General features: G+C 27.6%; 2 protein-coding genes and 1 long non-coding RNA gene across 4 annotated transcripts; 1 reads left to right on the forward strand and 2 right to left on the reverse strand.

The window, feature by feature from the left end:
• Nucleotides 1-1,473: 1,473 nt before the first annotated feature.
• On the reverse strand, nucleotides 1,474-2,010 carry LOC136085325 (uncharacterized). Its single transcript, XM_065806621.1, has one exon. It carries the CDS (start codon nucleotides 2,008-2,010, stop codon nucleotides 1,474-1,476), a length of 537 nt encoding a protein of 178 aa, XP_065662693.1.
• Nucleotides 2,011-2,881: 871 nt separating this feature from the next.
• LOC100215603 (homeobox protein Meis1) lies at nucleotides 2,882-13,372 on the reverse strand. 2 transcript variants are annotated; one of them, XM_065804985.1, is made up of 10 exons: nucleotides 13,232-13,372; nucleotides 11,121-11,287; nucleotides 9,932-10,079; nucleotides 9,808-9,858; nucleotides 9,571-9,621; nucleotides 9,089-9,247; nucleotides 7,801-7,960; nucleotides 4,937-5,097; nucleotides 4,150-4,226; nucleotides 2,882-3,660 (listed from the first exon to the last, which is right to left on the reverse strand). In XM_065804985.1, exons 1-10 carry the CDS (start codon nucleotides 13,259-13,261, stop codon nucleotides 3,129-3,131), a joined length of 1,536 nt encoding a protein of 511 aa, XP_065661057.1. In that variant the 5' UTR covers nucleotides 13,262-13,372; the 3' UTR covers nucleotides 2,882-3,128. The 2 variants fall into 2 exon arrangements, with proteins under 2 accessions (XP_065661057.1, XP_065661056.1); XM_065804984.1 differs by lacking the exon at nucleotides 13,232-13,372 and adding an exon at nucleotides 13,001-13,127.
• Nucleotides 5,934-13,146, forward strand: LOC105844665 (uncharacterized). Its single transcript, XR_010640695.1, has 2 exons — nucleotides 5,934-6,171; nucleotides 12,703-13,146. It is a non-coding gene; the product is annotated as an uncharacterized LOC105844665 (long non-coding RNA).
• Nucleotides 13,373-18,726: the final 5,354 nt, after the last annotated feature.

Raw genomic sequence — 18,726 nt, forward strand, 5'->3', positions numbered from 1 at the left:
CATTTTTTTGGATTTGTTTTATTTTAAACAAAATTTTATCATTAACGAAATGAAAGCAAAAGTATAGATCAATTTAGTTTATTGTTTAGTAATTTATAAACTAAATTGAAACTAACTTGAAACAAAAGCACAATTTATAATTATAAATTAATTAATATTTTTATAAATGATCCGTTTTATTCCACTAAAATTTTATTTCTCGAAAATGTCTCCTCTACTGGATTTTGGAAAAACTTATAAGAAAACTATATTTGACAGCGCTTCCAGCAACATATAACCACACAGTGATAGCTAGAAGGGCATAGTCGGATCCAAAATCATGACCCAAAGACCCAGGTATTAAGATTTTTGTTATGGGATCTGGATCCGTTTGGTATCGGATCAATTTTGTTAGGGTAACCGGTTTCCGATATTTTTTATATAAAATAATTTTTATGTTTAGGAATCTGCGTACTATTATGATAGCACCATAATTTGTTTAGCTTTTACACTTTGCAGAGTTTTATTATTTAAAATAGTGTAAAAAACACGTTGCTTCTCATTATTTAAAAGCAATATAAACTCACTCAAACTGTTATTGATTCAGCAAATGCACTCCTAATTTAGAGATTCCAGTATTTGAAAACATTGGTTGGACTTAACTGATGTTGGTTGTTTGAAAGCTATACAATCAACATCAATTTAAAGTAAAAATTATTTTGGGCTAAATTATTTGGTTTCTAATCCAAATAATTTAGCCCACAACGCCCTTTTAGCAAGAACTTATTATTAAATATATAAATGATTTAGTAACTAAGTTTACTAACTTTTTATTTTTTTTTTTTTTTTTTATTGTTTTTTTTTGTCTCTGTTTTAATATAATATAAGATTTTACAACTTCGTAATATAAAATTTCAATAAATAAAATAAGTAAAACAGATAGGGGCTCAATGAAGATGAGGATGACAGTACGTTATCGCAATCTTTTCATAGAGCCCCTATAACAAGATTTCAAAAAAATATCGTAATATGTTAATGCGTAATAAAATTTCAATAAAATATCGTAATAAAACGCGTAATTCGCTAATAAAATTGATAAGCAACCAACAAAAGTAGAAATAAAACAAAAACAGATTTATGAGAAATTATTCAAAGTATGATTAACCAAAAACATTTCTTATATTTTAAAAATTTCTTTTTTTGTTAAAAACTTGAAGGAACTTAACGAATTTACCGTGCCTTTGAATCCTTTTTGAAAAGTATTCCATACTTTTGGACCTCGATATAGAATGCTGTACTCTGAATATTTGTTTATTATCCGAGGCAGTTTATATGTGTTGGACATATTCGCTCTAAGATTATAGCTATCATTTTTATTTATTTTAAACTTGTTATTAAAGCTTATAGGAGAGATATTGTGATTATAACGATACATGAAAATTAAATGCTGGTAGATATTAATTTCAAACACATTCATCATTTTCATATCTTTCATTAAGGGCTTAGCGTGTTCACGCCTATTTTTTGAGTAAATGATTCTGCAGGCATGTTTTTGTAGACTATAAATTTTTTTAATCTTTGCGCTTGAGTACTTGCCCATGAAATGTTTGCATAGCTGATGAAGCTATGAATTAGCCCAAAGTAGATTAATTTAAGACTATTTTTATTGACGTAGGAGCGAACTCGATACATCAAACCTATTATTTTGGTGATTTTTGACTGGATATATATTATATGTGGAAGCCAGGATAATTTTTCATCAACAATGATTCCTAAGAATTTTATATTGGATTGCTTATTTACTAGTTTATCATTTAGAGATAGGTTAGGCAACTTGAGAGGAAGATTTTCTTCTTGTGTTTTTTTGTGAAATAGTATATACTTTGTTTTCTCAGCGTTAAGTGAGAGTTTGTTTGCCTTAAACCAGTTGTTTACTTTACACAGTTCAATATTCATGTCTGCATATAATTTCTTGATATCATTGTTGGTGAGAAATAAGTTTGTGTCATCTGCAAACATGACCGAGTTCATTTTTAAAGATGCATTACAAAAGTCATTTATATATATTAGAAAAAGAAGTGGACCAAGAATCGATCCTTGCGGGACTCCACATAAGACATTTAATACTCCAGATTGGACATTATTTACATATTGTTTTCTGTTTGTAAGATAGCTTTTAATCCAATAACAACTTTTATTTATTATTCCGTAATGCCTTAATTTATCTAATAGAATGAATGAATAGAATGGTCCACTGTATCGAATGCTTTTGATAAATCAAGAAACACTCCTAAAGTAAATTTATTATTTTCAAAACCGTTAGTTATTTGATTTACTATTTCAATGATTGCATGCTCTGTAGAGAGATTTTTTTAAAAGCCAAACTGATTTGGGTAAAAAAAATTGTTTTTAATGAAGTAATCATAGATTCTATTATAAACTACACGTTCGAAGAGTTTTGAAAATACAGAAAGTATTGATATAGGCCTGTAGTTTGTAATGTCAGAATGATCATTACATTTGTATAATGGAATTACTTTTGCCAATTTAAGTACATCCGGAAATATCCCAGAATTTAATGAGAGCTTAAGTATATGAAACAGGGGTCTATTAAGACTGTGTTTGTTTGCAATAACTTCAATGAGAAAATAACTTCAATGAGAAAAATTGCTGAGTGCTTACAAAACTCTTTTGAACAGCATATAGCACCGTATTGTTATCGTAACTGCCGTTATTATGCATTATTTAAAAAGTTGTATTGCTGGCCCATTAACCAAGTCATAAAATTCCAAGTTATGTTATTTCAAATGCATTTTTTGTTTGTATATAAAAATTTAATAAAAAGGGACAGTATAAATGGGAACCATTGGCTTCGGCTATTAAGTTTATAAAAACAACTATGTTTATAATATTTTCAAATAATTTACACTTTCAAATAACTGTACTGGTCACTTTAATAAAAAATCACGGTTTAAAATTAATTATTTACAAACATTATAGGAAAAATATTTTACAACAAAAAACTTTATTTTAATTTCTTATAATTTCTATTTGCTTTTAATAGCTAATGTTAATTGACTGAAATTCCATAATTGCTTATCAGCTAATTTTTTACCCTTTGTGGTCTTGAAAAAAGGTTGAGTAGTTTACTACTGATTATGAATATCTAAAGCCTGCAGGCTATCATGTATAGGGTATGGATGCGATGGCGGTGGTATATAAGGTAATGATAACGAATGACTGTGGTAACCATGTAGATTTGGTGGAGGGTTTAATATAGAGGGATGTCCATGGCCAATGTACGATTGTGGTGTAACTGCTGGTGAGTTTCTATATCCTGAGTAGGATTGATGCGGTCTTATCTGATTGCAACTAGAAATAGGTAAAGCGTTCATTGCATGTTGTTCAGATCCGTACGCTCTTGGAGGATAATGATGAGAAGAAGGTGGGAGGCTAACATCAACATGATAAGGGGAATACATTGACCCGTAATGGTCCCCTATGTAGGGAGGAGTATAGTGTCCACTAATAGGCGGGTATATATACGGTCCTGGAGATACACTCTCAGATCCAGAGTTTTTACGTCTTCTTGATTTATAAACAGTTACAACAGGTGATTTTCCAGCACGATTTGATGCGTCTATCATAGGTTGTACAATTCTACGTCTTGCATTTATAAACCTAGATTAAAACATAATTTATATTTAAGTATTGTGTATAATAAAACATGTTTTACTTATTATTATTGTTTATAAAATTTTATTAAATATATATTATTGAGACTTTAAGTAAATTACATAAATTACACTATATTTAATTTCGGCAAATATTTGCGTTTGTTAGTGGAGTGTTACAACCTGCCTAGATTAGCAAAAAAAAAACGTAAAAAATTTGTGTTTATAAAAAGGATTAAGCTATCAACCAAGATGAGCAGAAAATAATATATTCAAATTGATTTTTAATGATTGACATTTTTTACTTTTTCTTTAATAAAGTTAACCAAGCTTCTCTGACCATTATTATTATCATAGCTAGGTCTCCGAACAATCATGAATAAGATTGTTAATATGCAGTTGTTACGGAAACAATAACACAATATATTAGAATAACGATAATGTAACAAAAAAAATATTTTTACATAAACAATTGTTAATAAAGTTTTTCACATACCAGTTGTTTACTTGAACGATTGTTAAACCAGTTTCATTTGCAAGTTGACGTTTTTGTTCTTCTGAAGGATAAGGGTGCTAAAAAAAGTTGGCTTTCACAAACTATTTTCTTTTATTGTAAAAAATATGGTTTATCTTTAGATTATAACCGCTACCCGTCAAACCTGCCTCAATTTTTGGTTATTAATGTGCACAAAAACTTAAAGGCCTTCATTGTTAGGTCTTCCCAGTTAGGCCTACAGAGCATCGTGGAAGAGCATTTAACTAAGCAATCTTTACTAATTTTCCACAAATTTCCAGAGGAAACATAAAGCCTCGGACCGCTTGATTCTAAGCTCATTGCTCTAACCATTACGCCACGACCACTACGCCACGTCTGCTAAACTCAAATTGAGATAAGTGCGCTAAACGGTTTTACAAACTTAAGTATATGTTAACTTCTTGCAAATACTTGCCTTAGCACAAATTCATATATGCACGAGCTAAAAATTGTGGATTTAACAAGTTACTAAAAATAGTTAACAAAGTAAAAATATAGAATAAAAGTATTTTGAGACGTCTTTTGAACGTTCATAAGACGTCTTTTTAGGATCAAATGCCGGCTGGGAAGGTATTTAGCCAATTTTTGTCAAATGTCAAATAAACTTGTTTAGTTCTAAGCCAGTTAGTAATCACGCAGACTTGCGCATAAATAAATTTTGCAACTAATTTGATATGCGGTACTTTGTACTTACAACTTTTGTATATACGAAAGCTAAAAAAATTTGTAGTTTAGATTTATATCTTACCGTTAAATGCTGAAATAACCAGCCTTTCATAATATTTGTCGCCATTTTAGGAAATATTCCTCTCTTTTTCTGTTTTTTTTTGTCTTTTTCATCTTCTTCGTCACGATAAATTGAATCTTCAGAATCAGGCATATTTTCGGACGATGCGGCACTATGCCCTTCTATAAATAATATATATTCATATATAGATATATATATATATAGATATATATATATATATATATATATATATATATATATATATATATATATATATATATATATATATATAAATATATATATATATACATGTGTGGGGTGTGTGTGCGTGCGTGTGTGTGTTGTGTGTGTGTGTGTGTGTTTGTGTGTGTGTGGGTGTATGTGGGTGTGTGTGGGTATGTGTGGGTGTATAACCTTCTTAAAAACTATTATTACTCTTCTCAGAAAACGAATCACAATAGTAGTAAAATAATTATATTCTCTAACTTAAAAAATAATTATATACTCACACAAAACTAATTTTTAGTTGCATTTCGAAATGACTTTTTAAATTATAATTGCGCGATATTTTTTTGTTCCGTTTTTAATATTTCATATGAATACTCTCCTAATTGGTTGGTAATTAACAATAAAATAAGTGATAAATTAACTTAAGTTAAAAAACTAGAATGGAATTTAAATTTAACGCAAGTTTTTAATACATATATAATACACATTTATATATATATATAAATATATATATATATATATATATATATATATATATATATATATATATATATATATATATATATATATATATATATATATATATATATATATATATATAAGGTGAAATATATATATATATATAAGGTGAAAATAAATTGCAGAGTAATAGGTAAAATATGTTCTTTAGGCATGTTGATTTAAGACAGAGATCAAACATTCCTTCTGAAAATACTTTAAAACATTCAAATACGTCAAAAAATCAAATTTTTTTAAAAAACTGCCAAACCTTCAGCAGTTGGCGTGCACTTTGAGCTCATGTATAGTTTTGACACACGTCAGTAGAATTTCAGTTGCAATCTTTCAAATCCCAAGAAATTTTTAAGTTAGGTTTTGCAATCCCAATTTAAAACTCGTTTGAGGTATTAACTTTACTAGTTGATTTGAAATAATATTATTGCAAAAAAGAAAGTGTTTCACTTGGGGGAACTTTCGATTTTCTCATGCGCCACGAAAAAGTGTGTTTGGTTTCCAATCTATCGCAATCGGTATAGAATTTACAAGTATTTACTTTTTACACAAATATATTTCTTGCGTTTCTTGCAGCATAAAATTATAAAAAATGTTTTTTTTTTTTTTTATTTTTTTGCTTTATTAACTTTTTATTTATGTATCTTGGAGTTTTGCATTCATGCAATATTTGAATAAGCTTTCATGTGCAATTAAAATGAAGGCTAATTGAGAAAAACTTAACGTATTAGGTCATTTTTGATTGGTTGCTTTTTCTTAATTTTTTTGTATTAAAGATCAGCTATTTCTTTAGAACAACCCTAATTACAAAATACTGTTAAATAATTCAACTAAAATATTAAATTATATAACAGTTATGCAAGTGTCAATTAATGACTTTAATACATACTTTTCTACCCAACTTCTTGTTTGCAGAGCTAACAGTATTGTTTCGGCTTCTTGTTTCATGTTTATTTGTTTGGGTTAAGTCTTATTTTAATTCGTTTTATTGATGTGTTTGTTTTGTGTTTCCTTTGTATTTAAATACATATATATTTGAAATTAAAATAAAAACCGTAATCATTGAACAAACCAATAGAAAAGACACGATATAAATCAATAAAAGAAATTAGAGATAAGAGACAATCTTTATTATTTTGAAAACGAATTTCTGAAGTTTCTGAAGTTTTGTCAGTTTATGAGGCAAATAAAAATTAAATATACAAAGAAACACAAACCATTAAATTTCAGCTAAATTCTAATAGTAAAAGAATTTGATGTAGGCAACGAAAACAAATAACATGTGGTGCAACTAATTTGTAACTTTTTTTGTTTTTCACATTGTTAACTCTTGTTTTTATAATTTCTACAAAGGTAACGTTACGCGGTGCAGCCATACCTTTAAAAACCAACCCTCAAAAAAAAAAAGAACTTTGTTTTTTGAACCATAAAACCATTGTCTGCAGCTATGAGTACCGAATTTGGCAAAAAAAATTTAGTTAATTTTTGGAACTATAACTGGATATACAAAATTAATTAAAAAAAAACAATAAAGATATAGCTCGCATTATTAATTAACCTTTGAGCAACAATGCATGCAGCATTGTTGCTGAAAGGTTAATTCTACCTTTAATAATCTTTTGATACTTTTTTAGGTAAATTGTTTGTTCCACTATAAGTTACCAGAATACAAAATAAAATTATTAAAGTTGCAACAGATAAACGCATTAAAAAAAAAAATTCTTACGGCTTGCAGCATGTAGACGTGAAATAAACGATTAAAAAAATAAAATAAATTACAGAATGCTTATTTATAAATAAAAGTTTCAAATCAAAAAGGTTTTAAATGAAATAATAAGTTGGTTTATACATTCTAAATAGCGCACACACAGTTCCTACACTCTTTATCAAGCACACACAGTTCCTACACTCTTTATCGCGGACTTACAACTCATACACTTTTTATCGCGCACATACGGTTCATAAACTCTTAATTTACATATTGAGCACACACGAGTGATGCACTCTTTATCATGCCTTAAATGATACTTGAACTTCATAATACCTCACAAATGCAAAATAAGTTAAACTCATAGTAAATGAGTTTAACTTTTTTTTTTTTAAACAGTTGAAAAAAAGTTATGAACAGAATTAATACACAACTTTACCTGCTTCAGTTGCTTGTGACTCCAATGGTACTGAGCTTTCAAGTTGTCTGTTATCTTGATATCCTGTTGATGTCGTGGGTAAAGTTAAAACTTTTGGCTTTGTAGAGTTGTTGCGATGGCAACCTGGATTATCTATAGGAGACCAAGCTTGAGTTTGAATCTAAAGTGAATAATTCACAAAGATTTTTTTCCCTGCAAAATCTAAAACTGTTTTAAATTCAAATTTTTTTAATTCTAAATTGGTTATAAGTAAAAAGAAAAAACACATTTATATTTTAGCTATCGGTCTTTCCTTGTTTTTCAAAGATTTAGTTTTTAATTTATAGTTTTTAATTTATAGTTTTTAGAGTATGCATTAGAGTGTAAAGTACATTATTATATATTTAATGATTTTTATATATTGTTTATTTACTCATATGGTCTTTAATTTTAGCATGGGTTAAAAAATTTTTTTTAATATATTTTTTTTTTGTAATAAAAACGTCACAAAGTTTATATAAGTACTGCTTTTAAAAAAAAATCATTTCTATACTTATCGGATTATCGACGGCTTAAACGTTTTATTACCCGTAGACATGTAACTTACTTTGTTTGATTTTTTTACTGTTGTCAGGTAAGACATTATTTGTTTTGATTTCTTGTCATCCATCGTGGTTCTGCTTGTTAAGAACAAGATGTCCGGAGAGTATTTTATAAATTTTACCAAGAATGTTTTTTTAAAAACATTTACTTTTTTACGATTAACAAATTGCATCTGATTTTACCATTAAAATTGTTTTGTTGCGTCATGATTACAACGAAAGAAGTTTAATTGATAACGGGGCTTTGTCTTATAAAAGACGTTAAAAAGATCATATAGTGAATTACCGTTGTGCTATATTTAAACTCAACGCTTATTGATGCTTTAATTGTTGAAACACATAATTTATGGCATACTATTTAAAATAAAATCGAGCACTTTTACATTAAATTTAAAAGGACTGCATTAATACGCTGAAAATGCTGGGTATTTGGGGTGTTTTTTTTTTAAACATTTTTTTTGAGTTTTTTAACGTTTTATGGTTTTATATTTTCAGAATTTTATTTATGAATACAGTTAGAGGCTATTGCAAAAAGTGGGAGGTGGGGGAACAAACCAGTAGTAAATTTGTAATTAAATGTTAAAACTCACATAGTGGAATATTTTGGGTTTTTTACAGTCAAATTGAAATTAATTTTTTAAATGGAAACGAATTTTCTTTCTACTAATCATTCTTGTAAGAAAATCAAAGTAAAGAAACTCTGGTACCTTGTGCTGATAATCTGTTTGTGGAACAGATCGGTCAACTTTAACACCATCTAGATAAATATCTTTTTTGCTGTTATCTTCTAAAACGAAATCCAATGGCATTTTTCCTTTTAAGCATTCTATGTACCGTTTGCAAAAATTATTGCATAACTCGTGAACCTAAATGAACATTTCCTTATTAATGCATACTTCTTTACATAATACCTGCTACTTGCTACCTGCTACTTGCACATAGAAAAGTCAAAATAAAATAATTTTTTGTTTTTGTTTTTATAAATTAGTTTCTTATTAAAAGAAAGGACTTAACATTTTATTTGTGACAACCAGAAGCATGTTAATATGCAACTTAGGTAAATAAATGGTTAATTACGTTTAATAGTAGAGTTTAAAATAAAAAAAGTAAAGAAAAGTAGAATATTTATAATACAATAAAAAAAAAAAAAAAAAAAGAGTATTTGCAATATCTATTTCAAACAACCAACCTTTTCTATTTCCAACAAATGAAATCGGAGTACTTGTATTGCTTGAACAAGCTAATAACAAAAGAAGAATATAAGTAGAAGACATTTTCAAATAAAAATAACTTTCAAAACAAAAAATAGTCGTTAAAGTTTTACATTTGACTCTGAAAGTTTGTGGAGTTGAAGATAAAATGGTTCCTCAAGTAGATGAATAAATTTTTAAATTAAAAAATAGATATCACTTATTATATGACTTACTAAGTTATCCATTTCCATGTTGGTTGTAAAAAACGGCTTGTTGTTTTCAAGCTAAAGTAATATTAAAAAATTTTAAGTAAGTTAAAAAAAATCTTTAAGTGTCTAGGCAAATATTTAAATTAACCTTAGTTGCAAATTGGTGTATATCTTCGTTAAAAGATTCTGATGTATACTGCTCACCACTTGTGTCCAGTTTCTCAGATCTTCCGCTGAGGTTTGTTGCTAAATCACACTTTTCAAAAACGCGGACCAATAAAGGAAACAAAGGATGACTGAAATGCGAGAATAAAGGAATTAAGTTAGTAGTTGTTCGGTATTTTATTTAAAAATAACTAATATGACTTTGAGAAGTTTGCTATCAGCTGCACGCAACATTCATTTTTACGTTCTAACAAATGCCTGTAATAAAAAGAAGTGTCGCGCCTATTGTAGAAGCAGTGAAGTTGAAAGTCAAAATCACGCAAAACTTTTAGTTCGCATCACACATGATCGCTCTAATTGAAATGTTTGACACCCAACAGAGACATCGTAAGCGCCGAAGCGAGCTGAATTGAAAATCTAAACATGTTTCAACCATTCGATATAATTAAAACAAAGCATTATTTCAGGTTAAAGTTGTTTAACTTCATTTTTTCAATGCTTTATGTATTTATTTATTTTTATAAATTTAAGTAAGTTTATTTAGTTTTATTAGTTAATAAAATTTAATAAATTAGTAAGAAATAATGTTCATAATACAAACATACACACCTGACTCCACTAATAATATTTTTTTTATTTCTTGTTGAATTATGTATATATAAACACACACACACACACAAACACACACACACACACACACACACACACACACACACACACGCACACACACAGATATATATATATATATATATATGTATATATATATATATATATATATATATATATATATATATATATATATATATATATGTATATATATATATATATATATATATATATATATATATATATATATATATATATATATATATATAGATATATATATATATATATATATATATATATATAGATATATATATATATATATATATATGTATGTATATATATGCATGTATGTATGAATATATATATATATATGTATATATATATATATATATATATATATATATATATATATATATATATATATATATATATATATATATATATATATATATATATACACACACATATATTATTGGCTTTTCGTTAAAATTCCTTTCTCAAACTCTTAACAATGTTATGCATCTTTGACTTCGATGCGCAATTTCAAAAAAAGACAAAAAACTTACTCATAAATGAGCTTTTTATCTGTAGAAAAGTTGCTTTCTTCTTTTTCATAAAGTTGCGCGTGCTGCAAAAACACCTGGTTAAATCGTCTTCCTGGTGGAGCAATTTCTGGAATTCGACTATCACACTGGAACGCTATGCCATGGTGTTGTTGATATTCCTGGATCGACTATGAATAAGCAATATCAGTTTGAATATTTAAAAAGTTTAAACAAAGTAGAAAAATGTCAGTACAAATAAAGCGAGTGCACACGCATGCATTTTCTTTGTTAGTTTTTAAATGAAAAATACGAGTTTTCTTTTAATAAACAGTTTGCGAAAGTACTTCAAAAAAGTTTAAAATTTTTTAAACAAGCATGTTTTTAATGTTATATTTTTCTGTACCGAAATTTACTTTATTGTATGTTTAATACGCACAAGTTGCTTTCTGCATCGGTTTAAATGAGTTCATGCCTGAACGGAGAAAATGTATACAATTATTTAAGGTTATTATAATCCTTCACATAGGTACTTTGTATCTTGAGTTTTTTGGTTAACTTGCATTTTAGTTTTATAGTTTATTTGCAATTTAAGTTTTGTGTGACATGTGTCTTGATTGACTTTTTTGTGCTTTATTTTTACGACTGAATTATCTAATTTTCAATATCTGTTGAAATTATTCGAGATTAGTTGACTATATTACAAACGAGAGGTTCGTAGTAACAATTTAGCCAAGTTTTTTTTTACTTACTATAAATATTAGTTTTAGTTCAAGTTAAAACTAATATAACATTATTTGATTCATTAATAGTTTGATTATTTAAGTCATTAACAATTTGATTAATTGAGTAATTAACAATTTGAATAGCCAACAGCACGATTATAGGCTCGACAGACCAGGACGGTTTATCATTAAGAGTTAATAGAACAGGTTTCATGACATGATTTCATTATGAACCAACAGGACAGGAGTCTATAAAATTATTTTCATCTTTTAATTGTTAAATATCTAGATATTTAATTAAAACTGGATTGCAATCCAGTTACACAACTACATAAAATTAAATTACTAAGTGAACGTATCAAATAAAGTATTTATCTACAACGATCTGTTTATTCCCGTAATTTTTTTAGACAATTATTTTTTCCGACGTTTCATTTTAAACTTCATCATTTGATCTGTTATTTAAGTTTCATTCTCAACATTTGAACTTTGAAAAAAAAAAACCTTCAAGTGTGTGATGTTTTTTTAAACTTTGGCAACGATCGTTGAACAAGTCTTAAATGAACACGCGCTAACCCAGCCGGTTAAAACAACCGTCTCCTCGAAATGTCAAAATTTCGAAATGAATAAACCCAGAATGTGTAAAAAATATTTATACAGATTTAAACCTTTTGCTGCAGCTTGCTTCAAGATAAATAAAAATGATAACAAATCAACCTTTTAGTATTAAAATGCTTTTATTATTATTATTTTTTAATTTATTTTTATCCCACATTTTTGTTATTTTGTTTATAAATTATTATTGTTATAAGAGTTGATTTTTTTCTATATCTAACGATATTCTTAAATCAATCTAATAGTTATTGTCAAATTTCATATAGTTGGTGTTAAACATTTAAACGCAAATGTTTTTTACAGAAGCATCGTTTCTAAGCATCGTGTAGCCAATCGGATTATTCATCCAGACAAGCGCAAAATACTAAAAACATTATTCTCTGTGTGTTCTCAAATGACTGCAAACAACGTCCAATGCAACCGCAGCAAATGTAAACATTTGATTTTATGATTTCTTTTTGTATAAAAATTTTTTAAGTTTTTCTATAAAATTTCTTATCTAAAAAAAAAAACTCTTTTTGACAAACAGAATTATTAAAAACACAATACGCAAATACAATGTACATAAGACAAGTTGTCGAAAACGAAGTTTTGACATAAAAATGACAAATTAATAATTGTCATATTGACGACAAGCGATAAGACCATATCAGCGATATCAGATAGCAACATCCAATAAATTGAAAAAATTATAATTAAAAAAAAAAAAAGACTACAATTAATTCAAAATTATTTCTCCACAGGTATACGACTGCTGTGTTAATGTAGAAGGAAAAAAGTATATATTTAATGTACCTTAAAAAACGTTGATTGGCGATCATCCATCACGAATCCATCATTGTCACAACTGTCAATCCGTATGTCAAAAATACCAAAACAAATTATTACGATAAACAAACAGTTTCAGAAAACTATTTGTTCATTCTTACCACTTATCTATGTCAACATCAAATTTTAATTGCCACGGATCACCAAGATAAGATTGTTATTAGCGTAATCCAATTCAAAGCCACTCAACGTTTTTCCTAGCACGCTAAATAAAGTTAAAGTTGGAGCTTAAAAAAATTTAATAATAATAAATATCAGTTGTTATAAATATAAGATACTTTTTGTATATTCGATGATAAAACGTTTTTTTTTTTTTAAATTTTAAAAACAGTAAGCGATCAAAGTATTTATAAATAAAGGAAGGAGGTTTTTAGGACGTATAATAGACTTTTCTTAACCAATATTTGCTTCATTGTTCAATATTTAGAACAGTTTGTTATATTTAATAATAATTTTAGAATGTTCACAGGTGAAATCACCGAAACATAATCGATCAAGAATATTTACACGGTACGTTTTTTTTCGTTTGTTTTTTCTAACAGTATTCTTAGTTTTATTCCAATAGCCTTTATTAAAACTGTTATAATATATACAAAGATGGACGCAGAACTTTTCGATGTGTTAGATATGACCCTTTCGGCATTGCAAAAACTTCAAATTTATGTAGGCTCGCGCTTTTGTGAAATAAGAACGTTTCGCAAAAACATTTTAAATGACTTGCGGTGATTGGGAGCTTGGGAACAAAAGCTATCCAAAGTTTGAAGCCTCAACCCAAAATGTAGTGTAGTGTGTTTAGCAAATATTTTACTTTACTTTTTTATACCAAATTTAAATTCATTAACAGGTTTTTAATTTCATCTATTATTCTTTTAGCGTTCAAAAAATATGACTAAGTTAGACCAAAAAATAAGACCAAAATAGAACCCCCTCATTTTGAAAAGGCTAGACAGTAATGCTTTTTTAAAAAATCTTGCGCACAACCCTTATGTAACAATAACTATAATATATATATATATATATATATATATATATATATATATATATATATATATATATATATATATATATATATATATATATATATATATATATATATATATATATATATATATATATATATATATATATATATATATATATATAGATGTTTTGGGGGTGTTACCCCTCCCATTGGTACGGATCTGTTATAAATCATATATAATGAAAATAAAAAACGCTAAGCAATTGCGGTCAATTTTTTTCCTCTGCCAAAAAAACGCTAAAAATACTAGGACCCTTATGAGTTTCACACTAGGATACAATTGTAATTCTGTCACCAGAATCTGATTTGGTTTCACCTGAGATTGTTATGGGTTTTCATTAAACAATCCAATCTAGAACTTTTTCTTTTTAGCATCCGTTTTTAGCTTATCTATTTAAAGACTGTGTTTCTCAGATTCGGAAATCATGCTTTGAAATCTAATAAAGAATCAAAACAAGCACATTCTGATTCGCTGGTTTTGAATGAGAGAGGCGTGTGTGCATTTGTTGAAAAATGGAATATAAATTTTTATTTTACAGATTTACTAAAGGGAGGTATCTAAAATACACGTCAGTCTCAAAATCTACTTGGATAAGAGAATTTTCACTTTCAAAAAACTAAAAATTTTAGCAAATAAAGTCTCATTACCAAGTCTATCTAGGTGATGGGACTTTATCTGCTGCTAATTTAACAAAGTTTGCAAGTAGAAAAAATGTATGTATTATGGTAGACATGAAAAGATCTGTAGTTTTTTTTTTGTAAAGTGTTATGTTGCTGGTCTAAAAAGTATACTTTTTTTACTTACAACATTGCTGCAAGCAATCACTGTTAGACTTGGAAACTACTAGAAGAGAAAAGATGAAGTTTGAAGTTTATAAAATGATTAACAGATAACTTAAAAGATTGCAAGTTATACGAATCAGGAAAACAAGATGAAGGGAGCAAATTCCAAAGAGTTGATGTTTAATGAGAAAAGCAGATAAACGAATAAGAATTTTTGAAGCACAAAGGAACAGTCACAGCAAAAAGATGCGACATAATTAAAAGACAAGTAACATGAGAATGAATTTTAGTAAATGGTACAAGAGATGCTAGTTCTTTAGAGTAGTACCCATTATAGTATTTATAGAAAAGAAAAAGAAAAGCAACATTACGACAACATGACCATGGTTGAAAGTTGGCTGTAAGAGCAGTTCCAACTATGTTTACTATGCGTTTTTGCAACTTGTCTAAATAAGAAAGGACATCATTCGAAGATCCACTCCAGATATGACAACAGCATATCATACAAGGACGGATTTGAGATTTATAGAGATATAGAATAGAATCCGGAGTAAGTGGTAAGCACAATAAAGAGATGCAACCTTTGTAGGTGCTAATTTTGCAATGGATTTTATTTATGGTTTCCAAAAATAATAGGAAGTAAGAGTTAATCCTAGAAGACGAAGGCTAGATGACACGTTGAGTACATTATTGTTCATAAATAAAGGAAGATCTAGATTGTTGCAATAAATATTAGCTGAAAAAAATTGAGTTTTATCTAAGTTAAAGTTCATCAACCACTTATAATATCGCGCAAGTGAAATCCTTTTCAAGCTCAAATGTCCCCATCAACCAACAAAAGAGAATTGGCTTCTTATCAAGGCCAAAATAAAGGTAGTACCATCAGCAAACAATGCCACTTTAGATGTAAGAATTTCTGAGAGTTTGTTAATGTAAATTGAAAAAAGTAAAGGGTCAAGGATAGAACCTTGAGGAATCCCTGAAGTTACAGGAAATGAAGAAGAGTGTTGTCATTGAGGACAATTTTATACTACAATTGGAAAGGAAGGATTCAATAATCCTAAAGATGTTATCTGATACACCGTAAGAAAAGAGTGTATGGAGAAGTCCAGCATGCTAAACTTTATCAAAAGCTTAGAAATGTTGCGAGCGATAGCCTTAACCTCTCCTTATCTATCTAATACACAATAAAACCTATCAGTTATTTATATCAGTTAGAAAGAGAAGATCGAAATCCATATTGATGATCAAATTTTAAATTTTGTAATGGATTTTAATACAATTTTCTTGAGGGAAGATTATGAATTATTTATCTTGAAAATAGTACATTTTGAAAACAATACTTCTAAACAATCTCAACTATTGGTTAGCGGGAAAATGCAACGCATGATCAGGGCAGCCGAGAGCTTTTATGACACCCGATGAATTTTAAAAATATGCATGCATATTTTTAAAATTAAAACATGTACAATTATACAAGTTAGTTACTGTCTTTTTATTTCAAATACTGTTAACTTACATCGATATTTTTAGGAAAATTTGGATCTAATCTGGATATATAAACAGATTCTTTAAAATTGATATTGAAAACTCTTGTTTTTTGCTTTTTTACTTGCAAAAATTGTTATTATTATGTCATCTTAAAACAGAATTGTATCCGATTCATTTTAACATGTATGTCCGATAGACATTCTTCGTCCGATAGACGTTCTTCAATCTTTTGTTTTATAATAGCCCAAAAATAATTTTTTAAATCAATTTTAGTTTATTTAAGGATCATTTATCTTCTACGACAGGTACTGGCATTGTGTTAAAAAAATTTGAATTAGAATGCATATAGATCGGAAAATAGGTTACAAACCTATTGAGTATATTTGGTCGAGAATGTCCTAAGTGTTTCCAGAAGTTAAAGATGGAGATTACTTCAAACTATTTAGGTGCGAAGTATCTTCCACAAAGTTGTATTTTGTTTCAGACTTTAATATTTACCAGTTCTTTATCTTTTATGATAAAGAACTGGTAAAATTTAAATAAATGAAAATATGAATGAGAATCTTAACAAAACGTTTTTTAAAATCCTAATTTTAAGTTGAATACGTTAAATGTAATGACAAAACTCAACGCGAAAGATATTCACTTCAAGCTTATGTTTGGAGAACTCATGAAAAATTGTATTTCCAGGTCATTGCTATTTTGCTATCATCACTCGCTTTGCAAAAAATTCTGTTTCATTGTCAAGACGAGTCATCTGCTCATCATAGGTCGATGTTTTGGTTGAAGGTAAAGCAACAGTTTTAGAGCAGCAATAGTTTCCCGTGGTCGTTTTGCAATTAGTTTTATAACAGCAATCGGAGCTAAACATCTGGTGTCCAAAAACTTGCAAAGCAAGATCTTTCATCTAGCAAGACTGCAGCTGAAATCTAAAAAACCTTATATTTTTATTTATTATAACAACAATCAATAAAACTTATGCATAAAAAGTTTAATATTGATGAAGGAAAGCAACACCAGGTTTCATATGCAAGCGGTTGTCATGGCTGCAGTCAAAATAGCATTATAATTGATATTGTACGTATATCGATTACATTATGCGCTAATTTATTCCAAAGGTTTGCGACGCGATTTTTAAAGAACTGTTGACGTTCTGGGTAACCTTTGATTATTTGGGATTTAACAGGTCATTTTTTAACTATAAGCTGAGTTTGATGAGAAAGCGTAAACGGACCAACGTTTTTAAACTTGGTTTTAAACAACCTGTTTACTTCTTCAACAGCGCACTATATATATATATATATATATATATATATATATATATATATATATATATATATATATATATGTATATATATATATATATATATATATATATGTATATATATATATATAAATATAAATATAAATATATATATATATATATATATATATATATATATATATATATATATATATGTATATATAAATATATATATATATATAAAAAGTCCGGTCTTTTTTAAAACCGGTTACATTCCGTTTTTTTAGGTGGTTTATCCGGACTTATCGATTTTTGATTAAAAAGATATAAAACCGATAGTTTTTGATATTTAAAACTCTAAGATATCAGTTTATCTTTTTTATGGGTTACAGGCACTTTTTGTCTCCTACTTATATTTTCATGTTAAATAAAAAAGGAAATAACATGCACCAGCACCTTGTCTAAAATATATATTTTCATGTTAAATAAAAAAGGAAATTACATAAGTATTTTATTATAAATAAAAGTAAAATAAACACTCCAGAAGTTCCATCCCTTCAATTGCAGAATAAAGGTTCTGATGCTAAAATAGGTTTTTAACACTATGTGGCTATAAAAATAACCGTTTTTTAAAACTTGCTTAACAATTACAGCTGCATGGTTTAATGATACTTCCTTGATTTCTTTTCTTAATACGAATCATAACTCTTTGACTTTCTAAAATTATTTAACAACGAACATTAAAATTTTAAAAAGTTTCATTATTGTATTAAATATTATAGTTTAAGATATAAACTTTTTATTATAGAAATTATCTATTATCAAATTCTAATTCTAATAAATATACATTCAAGAAAAAAACTGTAAATATACTGACTGTAATAAATAGATATAATTGAAATTTTCATTCTAAACATGTCTCAG

The sequence above is a fragment of the Hydra vulgaris genome, chromosome 09 (genome assembly GCF_038396675.1).
Source record: "Hydra vulgaris chromosome 09, alternate assembly HydraT2T_AEP".
In the NCBI taxonomy this organism is placed as follows: domain Eukaryota; kingdom Metazoa; phylum Cnidaria; class Hydrozoa; order Anthoathecata; family Hydridae; genus Hydra; species Hydra vulgaris.

Bases quoted from the DNA above. Each gene is read 5' to 3' on its own strand.
- LOC136085325 (XM_065806621.1), bottom strand. From the start codon at position 2,010: ATGAACTCGGTCATGTTTGCAGATGACACAAACTTATTTCTCACCAAC.
- LOC100215603 (XM_065804984.1), bottom strand. From the start codon at position 13,108: ATGTTGCTATCTGATATCGCTGATATGGTCTTATCGCTTGTCGTCAAT. The intron at 11,288-13,000 runs GTACATTGTATT...GCTTATTCATAG, and splicing joins TTTTCGACAACTTGTCTTAT to TCGATCCAGGAATATCAACA. The intron at 5,098-7,800 runs GTAAAGTTGTGT...TATTATTTATAG, and splicing joins GTCACAAGCAACTGAAGCAG to AAGGGCATAGTGCCGCATCG.